This window comes from Pseudopipra pipra, chromosome 11, assembly GCF_036250125.1.
Source record: "Pseudopipra pipra isolate bDixPip1 chromosome 11, bDixPip1.hap1, whole genome shotgun sequence".
Lineage (NCBI taxonomy): Eukaryota > Metazoa > Chordata > Aves > Passeriformes > Pipridae > Pseudopipra > Pseudopipra pipra.
The window spans coordinates 11199073-11208138 of record NC_087559.1 but is presented as its reverse complement, the minus strand read 5'-3'; the positions used below and the strand labels follow the sequence as shown (position 1 = coordinate 11208138).

Genomic DNA, 9066 nt, shown 5'->3' with positions numbered 1-9066 from the left:
ACTTAAATGAGAAGCTTACTTTCCTTTGATACTAAAGCAGGATGGACTCACTCATAAAGATTTTATTGAATTGCAGACATAGTTTAGCCAAATAATTTTGCAGCTTTGTCTGTTTTGGTGAATGGATTCTGTTTTAAAATAGTGGAAAAGTTTTCCTCAAAGTAGAAAAAAAAGTAACCCAAGTGGTTTTTTTATATGGATGCTTCATAAAACTACAACAAGTTTCCCAAAACCTAAAATTAAATGCTTTATTTCTGGTTGAGTAAAATGTTGCATTTGACCCAAAAGGAGTTGTGACTAAAATTCCAGCAAATTTGGACCAAACACTGAAGAGCCTCCAGCACTGTCTGCAATCAGTCCTCTCTCCTTTTCATCTTTTTTCAGTTATTTTATTTTCAGGAACACCAGTTTCACCCAGAAGTGTAACAAAGCAAAGAAGCACTTAATCATAGGTCTTTTGTCACGGGCCATTTAGATCCTAAAAGACAGATTACAAGGAGAGTAATCTTTAAAACTGATACAGAGCAGAGATCTCTATAGTTGCTTAGGATCCGTTCATGCAGTTTGTGATGTGCTAAGGAACCACCTTACTCCATCAGAGTAGGTTTTTTCTCCTCCAGCTCCCTTTCCTGCCTCATTTTCAACAGCTATAAAGTAGATAATCTTTCACTTGCCTTTGCATCCAGCCTAACTCGACTTGTGTCTCTTTCACACACTGGGTAAAGTGTGATCACAGCTTAGTGATGGCCATTAGACCCTATAAAATTAGGATTAGTCAGGATGACTTCCTACATTAGATCAATTTAAGTCATTGGCTGGTGGAAAAAAAAGTGTGATTCTCTCCTCTGTTAGCTGGGACATGGCTTTTTTTGTGACAGCATGGGGTGTGATTGTAGTTTTTCTCTTAAAGTCATTGATTCTGCCTTCTACCTGCATCCTGCTGCCTTCCAACCTGAGCTTCTCAGTTTGCCCTGGGTAGAGATCATTTAAGGTTAATGCCAAATGGCAGGTAGGAGGTTTTGGGGGAGGCAATTCTGTGGCAGAAACTTCTGTAAATAATAGGAGCAGACTAAAACAGAGTTCCTGGGGACCTGTTCTGGCAGCAGCCCAAAGACCTTCTGTGTTCATGATTAGAGAGAGGAGAGCACTAACCTGGTGAGCCTCAGGGGTGGGTGGCTGAGCACAAGGAAAGGAACCATGTCTATCTCAAATGCCTCCTCCGTCCTGGACGAACCTCCTTCCCCCAAACCAAGCCTGTTTTTATTTTCCTGGAATGGAGAGAATCCACAAACCTGACCACCACCCCATAGGTGATCCTATTGTGGTCCAAAGAGAATCAGATCCTTACTGAAGATAATGCAGACATCATGAAACATCAGTAACCTGCACCCCAAACCTGATCCTATACAGGTCTCCAGTTCCTGATGTCAGCCTCAATTTAATACATTTAATACACTTCATAGGCCATGGACAGGACAACAGCACTGAATGTAACTCCAAGTGACACTGTTAGCAGTCGTTTGGAGGAGTGACAGTAGTAGCCAATGCTGGAGAACTAGCTGGGATTTCCTACCCATGGCTGTTGCTTAATGCAAATTTAATGAAATAGTAATTGTTTACTGAGAAACAGTGTGAAGCCACACATGGGGACATGGGAACAGCGTTTGGAGACAGATATAGGTAGTGAAGGACACCCCCGAGGTGAACCCAAAACTGGGGTCAGACCCCCCAGCCCATCAGGAGCTCAGCAAGGGGTCAGTTGTCCAAGCGGCCAGGGGCTGAGGGCAGCCTAGGGGAGAGGCTGGGGAGGACACAGGCTGCACAGCATGCCCTGGGCACTGCTGGCCCAGCTTTATTCAACACAGACTTACACCGATTTTATTAAATTCGTCGCAAGTTTTGTTAAATTCTATTCCCTGTGTCCTCAAGGAAAGTGACCCCTGTGTCTGACTCAGCACCAGCATGAGCACCCACAGCACAGCACTCGGCAGGTTGCTCTGAGTCTTCGCTGCAGGCGGAGAGCTCTCAGCATCCGGTTGACCCGAGCTGCCAGGGACTGGGACTCACGGGTTGCGTCCGAGGACTTAGCAGTCATGACTGAAAGAGAGCGCTGAGATGAAGCCCCCTGTCTGCAGAGATCCCCCTGCATCCCCCCCTCGCCCCAGCCCATTCTCCCCACTCACTGCTGAGGTTATCGTCGTCGTTCAGGTCCCTCAGGTACCACCTGGCCATCACTGGGAACAGAGATCTGTCAGCCCCTGCTCCCCCTGGCCCTGCCCTGTCCCCCTCACAACAGACCCTCCAGGGACCACCAGTAGCCCAGGGGGTGGTACTGAGCAAGGCGGCCACCAAGCCAACCTGCGTGGACAAGGGGGGCAGAGGAAGGCCAAGGCTCTGCCCAGGTGGCCCCAGGGCTGGGGAGGTCAGGGGCAAGGCTGCCCAAAGAGGGACCCAGGGGCTGAGGCTCACGAGTGAACCGGCGGGCTGTCTCTCTCACGGTGGTCTGAGGGCACTGCAGGTATGGCCAGCTCTGTTCCAGGTACTCTTCTACCCTGTTAATGTTTCTCTCCAGCTGGAGAGAGGACAAAGGCGCGAGGCTGGCATGCGCCTTCCTCAGCTGGCCCGACCAGTCCCCTCTTCCCAGCCATCCCATCCCCACCTAGGACATTCCCATCTTCCAGACAGAGCCCAGAGGGAGACTCAGGCAGAGGGGGCTTGGCGGGCCTGAGACCCCTCTGTGCATCTACCAGGACACAGAAAAGGTGGGGGTCTCCCCGGGGAGAGGGGAGGGCCCCAGAGAGGAGCTCTTGGGGCCAGCTCCAGGCTGGGATTGAATTTGGGGTTGTCCTCACCAAGCGCTCTGCGATATCCAGCGGGTGCTTTGTTTCGATCGGCTGCTTGAGCTCTTCCCACCCCAGGATCTCAGCCACGGAAAGGAGGGCTTCCCTGGAGACCTGATGAGCGGCAAAGAATGAGAGATGGCCCTATGGCTGGGGAAGGAGACCTGTCGTCCCCCTCCTCTTGGCCAGACTGCAGTCCCAGAGACCCCGGGGCATCCCTATGGGCATTCTGCAGCTGGGGCTGCCTCAGGTCTAAGTGAGCAGAGCTCTGAGCCCTGGGCTCATCCTGCCCTTTGGAGCTGGGACATATCCTGGCCATGGGCTGCTTCTGCTGAAACCTGCTGGGCCAGGTAGGGCAGGTGTGAGTCAGCAGCCTTAGCCCACAATGCTCAGACCACCCCTGTGGGGTCACCACTGCCCAGCTTTGAGCCCCTCACCTGGGCCACGCTCTCGGACATCTCAGTCATGTGGAGGAGCAGTGGCATCACTCCCTTCCGTGCTTTTCGTTTCATCCTCCACACGTCCCAGCACACTGCAGCTTCCACCAGTTGTTTGAAGAGGAAGATGGAGTACTCTCGCACCTCAGTGCACTCCTGGGATGGAGGACAGAAAATGCTGAGCAAGGACTCCAGCACAGGAGTCTCAGGTTTCCCAGAGGCAGAAGACATCCCTCAAGGGATGGAGGAGGGGAGAAGGTGATGGCTGAGCATTCATCCACAGGCTCCAGCTCCTTACATCATCAAAGAGTGGCAGGAGCTGCTGCAAGAGCCGCACGGCCATTCTGCTGGCACCATTCCTCCCTATGTGCTGCACCATGATGTGCAGCACCCGCAGGGCCTTTAGCCTGATGACTTTGTTGGTGTGCTGCAGGAGCTCCACAATGTCCGGCAGCAGGAACCGAAGTCTTCTTGCCTGAATGAAGCACAGAGTTTCCTCTTGTGAAGCTGTCAAAGCCCACTGGGCAGCAACCAAGTATGAGAGAGCAGAGGAGGGAGGGGAGTGGGGGAAGGAGAGCAAAAACTTCCTGTCCCTGGCTCAGTTACCCTACTTTTCTGACCAGGACAATGGGTTGGCAATCCTACAGTCCTGGAAAGCTCCCCAGGACACCCAGCAGCCGTGTCCACAGCAGGGAGGGTGTGGGAAGCTGTCACCCAGCTCCTGATGCCCAGCCAAGGCCAGGCCACTGCTCTGGCCTGTGGGGCTCAACTCAACACCTTACTCACCATCTCAGAACTCTTCAAGGCATTGCTGAGACCTGTGAGTGCAAGTGAGAGAAATTCCGGCTTTGGACACTTCTGACTGTCCCTGAGGAGGTCAGCGATTTCAGTGTTGGTAGGGTTCAGTGTCTGAAACAGAGGTGGTGGTGAGAGATAGGCTGAGATGTGGGGCTCCTGTTCCCTGTGGGCAGCTTGGAGTGAGGGCACTGGGGCCAGGTGCCTGTCCTGGGGGCAGCCCTGTCCCTGTACCCTCAGAGGGTTTTTGCCTCTGACCACCAGCAGCATCTGAGGAGCGACTGGAGAGCAAGAGCTGGCATGGAGGAGTGGGTGACAAGTGTCTCCCATCCCGAAGGTGAGCCAGGACAGGTGACTTACCACCTTATAAACTCTGATGGCATACAACACAGTGGGGCTGAAGAGCTCGCCGTCCTGTTCTTCCAGTGAGTGAACCCTTCCCTGCAGCTCCATCCAGAAGTTGGACGTGATGTTGAGCTGAGAATACATCTGGTCCCACACGGCCAGGGCGATGCTGCCAAGCACAGAGTGCTGTGTCAGCAGGGCTACCTCAGCCATGGCACTGTGCCCAGGTGAGCGTGGCCAGGCTGGAGTCTTGGGGTCCCTCCCATCCCCGTCCCTTGGGGTGTTGGGGCTGGTACCTGTCATATGGTGCTGTGGAAGTCAACATGCTGCTCACCAGTTCCCTGGGGAATTTGTGAGCCAGCACTGCAAGCAAGGTGTCCAGGCTCTCCACATCAGATGCCAGGCTGGTGTGCTCCAGGCACTCATGGATGCCCCTCACAATGCTTGGCACCTGGAGGGGACATAGGTACGGGTGGTGCTGCAGCCATGTCCTCAGCTGCTCTTCCTAGCCCTCTCTTCTGCCTTCAGGTGAATTCAGGGGCACAAGACACCTGAGTTTGGGATGGAGGGAGGCAGGAGGGACAAGGCTGGGCAGGGCAATCCAGCCACAGGCCACTTACATCTGTCAGCCAGAAGTCAGGGGATCTCATGGCCAGCTGCAGGAAGTGTCTTGCTGCATGATGGCCAGAGGTGCTGGAGTCCTGCATCGCCTCGATGGCTGCAAGCATGATGTACGTCCTCTCAGAAGGTGTGAGATAACATTCCAAGGCCTGTGGCAGGAAGGAGGCAAGTGAAGGCCTGTCACACCAAGGGCCCTGATGGTGCTGCTTGGCTGGGCAGTGTGAGCAGCCCTGGCCAGAGGTGCCCAGCAGTGCTGGTGACAGTGCCTGCAGGAAAGCTGTCAGCAGTGCCCGCAGTCGCTGCATGGGGGAGGACGAGGAGCGTTCACAGGCATGGCGTGCTGGCCTTCCAGAAAACCTGGTGACCAAGAGGGCTGGAGCTGTTCTAGGACACTGGAGTGTCCCTTGCTTAGGGACAGCAGGAATCCTCTTGCCAGGGACAGCCCCACTGATTCAGGGTCCCTTTGCTCACACAAGGCCCCTGCTGATGCCCCAGAGAACAGTCCCAGCTGGAGGGGAGCTCATTACCTTGATCTGGGCTCTGATGTTGTTGCACCACTGCAAGAAGGTGACAGGTAGACGCAGGTGTTTTCTATAGTACTCTTCAGGGTATGATATCCTCCCTAAAGGGTGGGGGAAGCACAGTAGAGTAGATCAGCCAGAGTAGCTTTTGATTCCGGAACTGTCCCAAGATCTACTGCAAGGGGGCAGGACAGAAGCGAGCAAGGTGGTTTCAGGGGGGCATCAACAGTCACGGTGATCAAGGGCAGCTTTGGCTTGGGGAGTTCCCAGCTCAGCGGGTTTCAGAGTTGGGAAATGAGTGGAGAGGGAGGGCAGCAGAGAACAGATCCTGGACATGAGGAGAGCACTTGGCTGCTGCATCAACTGAGAGCTGGGATGCTCTGGGGAAGTAGCTGGAGGGGCAAAGGCAGTCAGGAAGAGCAGCAGAGCTACTGGGAATGTGTGTGTGTGTGGAGGGCTGAGGGCCACCACAATGGTTCTTACTGTTTTTGTCAAAGATGAATTGACAGAGGTAATAAAAAGCTCTTGAAGCTGAATGTTTTGTCTTTCCCTCAGAAAACTGGAAGCAGAGAAGACGACCTAGCAGCTGTCCCAGGATGGGGATCTGTTTTGTTCTGAAGTCATCAGGCCAGTGCTGGGTGAGGGAGGCAGAACAAGAGAAGGGCTGAGGGCAGGCATCTGGTGCCAGAGCCCTGAACCCAAGGTGTGCCCAGGGCTGGATCCAGGTGAGTCCAGGCTGTGCAGGACCCTGCAGGTCTCCTGGAGCAGCCAGCTGGGCAGCAGCCCTGCAGGGAGAGCAGCAGGGAGAGGGGCACGGCTTGGTTGGAGGACTCTTGGGCCTTACCTTCTGTGTGGACAGTGCATAGCTCAGATTCCCAATCCTCTCCACAGCCCTCATCTGCACATCTGTGTTCTCAGAGTCGATCAGGTCCAGCAGCATCTGGGAAAAGAGAAGCTGCTGGTGAGCCCCGGGAGCAGACAACAATTCTGCCAACATCAGCGTGGCTCCACTCCTGGGCAAGACTTGGGCTGTCCCTCAAGGCTTCCTCTGACCTCCAACAAAGTCTTGGGAGGCTCCTCCCCTGGAGTCCCTCTCAGGCCAGGGACAAAGGCCCCAGGACAACCTTGTGGCCAGGCAGTTGCCACCCTCTGCAGCCACTGTGCTAGAGAAGAACCTGCTGCCAGCCCCTTGTTCCGTAGGGGAGGTGGGCACATTTTACCTGCACAGAACTGGGCTGGGGACCGCCCATCCAGGAGTGGGCAAACCCTCCTCCCTAGGGTGAGGAACAGCCCTGTGACCCCCTCTCTTTTCACAGGCCAGACCTCCAAGATGTGCTGCAGCTCCTCAACGACTCTGGGTGGAGGAGAGTTGAACACCATCGTCTCCAGCATGACATCCATGGCATCCAAGGTCTGTAAGGAAGACAGAGAGCAGTGGTGGTGATTCTGCTGTCCCTTCCACCCCAGGAGACTGATCGGAATGCCCAGTGCCAGGGGAGGATGTCCAAGTTTCCTGGGAGAGACCTGGGGACAGGCAGTCTGCTGCAGGCACAGCACCTGGTGGCACTGGATGTGGCTGGGCCCCAGGAAAGGGACAGAGGGACCCAGGCGGAAAAGCAAAGTCGAGACCCTGCCCTGCCTTGGTCATGGGGCAGCACAGGGTGGCCAGGGAGCAGCCCAGAGAGACTGGGTGCTCCCACAGATTACCCAGCACTTACTGTTGAGTAGTATCTGTTTCTTTGCCTCATGCCCTTGTTTGAAGGAAGCCAGAAGACACTGGAGATACAGGCTTCGAGGAGGCTTCTCCTTTTGCCCTCTAGCACTGTGCCCACAGAGCTGCAGAGAGAGAGTAGGGCAGGTTGGATCCTGGTGCTGGGACCAGCACCGTGAGGCCACAGAGTGCTGGGTCCCTGGGAGGGATGGGCAGGTGGACATGGAGGTTAGGAGGCAGGAGTGGCCAGAAGGGATGGGCAGGTACCTCAAAACAGTGATGGCCCGCATGGCGAGCTCCCTCACAGGTGAGCGCAGATGCTTCTTGGGCTCCTCTTCCAGCAGCATCTGCAGATCTCAACTAGGATGAGACTTGGCAGCTGCCAGCACCCAGTGCTGCCAGCACCCAGTGCCACCAGCACCCATTGCCACCAGCCCCTTGCCCTGCCCAAATGCTGCCCTTGCCCCCTTCCCCAGAGTGCCAGGTGTCCCCTCACCTTGATCTTCTCTACCAGATTGATATTTTGGAAGAAGATTTCCAGGCCCTCTAACAAGCCAGTGTCCAAGGCACTTCTGCACACATAGATGATGTTCTCCAGGAACTTCCTTTTGTCATCCTCACCCTGACAGCCCAGGGACAGAGAGACAACTGAGCAGTGTGAGAGGGGAACCTGCAGCCAGAGGTCTCCACAGGGAGTCCTGGGGTGCAGTGCCTTGTGGGAACAGCAGGTCTGCCCAGCCAGCACACCTGGATGGGCACGGTAGCTGTTGAACTGGCCACAGTTACCTGGTAGGGGCTCCTGGCAAATTCCTGGAGAAAGTCTAGGGCTTTCTGCTTCACTCTGTACATTGGCAGCCAGCTGGCATCTAAAGGAGGGGAGAGCAGGGAGAGCTGCAGAGAGTCTGGTGACAGGTGAGAGCAGAGGGAAGGACATCTATCTGACACCCAGCCCTGTGCTTCCTCCCCTGGCCCAGCTGGAGGGTGCCTCTCAGGTCCCCCAGTGCCAGCGTGCCGGGGAAACAGGATCCTGGTATCACACAGGGTGCCCAGCCCTGCCCAGCACAGCAGGGCCCCTCACACACCCAGTTGCAGGGGCTGCTCTGCAGTCACATCATGGGGCTCTGCTGGAGAGCTGCTCTCCTGGGGAGCCCCATCCTCCTCTTGGGCTGCCCTGGAGGGGCTGGGGGGTCTCTCTGCCATCCTGTGGGTGGGGACCAGCGAAGCTTCTACAAACGCCTCATTGTCGTGGGGCAAGATATGGGGTGGGCTGTGATGGCGGCTCTCGCCAGCTCAGTTTTCCCATCTTGTCCTGTCACTGTTCTGCTGGACACTGTGGGCCACCACCTCACTGACCACACGTGCTGCAGTGGGGGTGTCACAAAGGGCCCCCTGCCACCTGCCCCTAACAACAGGGCTTACTGTTGACACAGAACCTGCCCCTAGCAATGGGGGCCAGTGACCCACCACTGTCCAGGCAGGGAGGGGCAGGGTGTCCCTGGGGGGCATGAGACTGGCTCAACCCTGGGCACCTGGGTGCTCTTGGGCTGCCTCCAAGCACCCTTTGCCTCCTGTCCCTTCGAGATATTCCTGGTACCATCTAGCATGTCCCAGATCCCTGTCTTCAGATACCCTGGTGCTCCCTCAGGACATCCCTTTCTCTGCACTTCAGAGCCCTGCCTCTGCCCCTCAATGACATTATACATGTCATGTTCATTCAATCCTAACAGAAATCGTTGGTTTTGCCACCTCAGCTCTTCCTCACACCAACCAGAAGAGCTTATGCAGAAAAGGGGACA

General features: G+C 55.4%; 1 protein-coding gene across 6 annotated transcripts; it reads right to left on the bottom strand.

Moving 5' to 3' along the window:
• Positions 1–234: 234 nt before the first annotated feature.
• Positions 235–8644, bottom strand: LOC135420273 (uncharacterized). Of its 6 annotated transcripts, XR_010433438.1 has the most exons (21): positions 8353–8644; positions 8057–8136; positions 7767–7892; positions 7538–7617; positions 7278–7395; positions 6883–6972; positions 6404–6499; positions 6043–6193; positions 5566–5660; positions 5038–5187; positions 4714–4868; positions 4433–4586; positions 4064–4186; positions 3576–3752; positions 3278–3433; positions 2853–2954; positions 2470–2572; positions 2184–2234; positions 1872–2097; positions 1153–1268; positions 235–478 (listed from the first exon to the last, which is right to left on the bottom strand). XR_010433438.1 is itself a non-coding variant. In XM_064667496.1 (19 exons), the coding sequence occupies exons 1-19, from the start codon at positions 8468–8470 to the stop codon at positions 1952–1954; spliced, it is 2271 nt and encodes a 756-aa protein (XP_064523566.1). In that variant the 5' UTR covers positions 8471–8644; the 3' UTR covers positions 1819–1951. The 6 variants fall into 6 exon arrangements, 3 of the variants coding, with proteins under 3 accessions (XP_064523566.1, XP_064523567.1, XP_064523568.1); XR_010433439.1 differs by lacking the exon at positions 7767–7892; XM_064667496.1 differs by lacking the exons at positions 235–478; positions 1153–1268 and having other exon boundaries at positions 1819–2097.
• Between the last annotated feature and the right edge of the window lie 422 nt (positions 8645–9066).

Coding starts and splice junctions, on each gene's coding strand:
- LOC135420273 (XM_064667496.1), bottom strand. CDS start 8,470: ATGGCAGAGAGACCCCCCAGCCCCTCCAGGGCAGCCCAAGAGGAGGAT. Junction 7,396..7,537: donor CGGGCCATCACTGTTTTGAG/GTACCTGCCCAT, acceptor CTCTCTCTGCAG/CTCTGTGGGCACAGTGCTAG. Junction 5,661..6,042: donor ATTCATCTTTGACAAAAACA/GTAAGAACCATT, acceptor CCCACCCTTTAG/GGAGGATATCATACCCTGAA.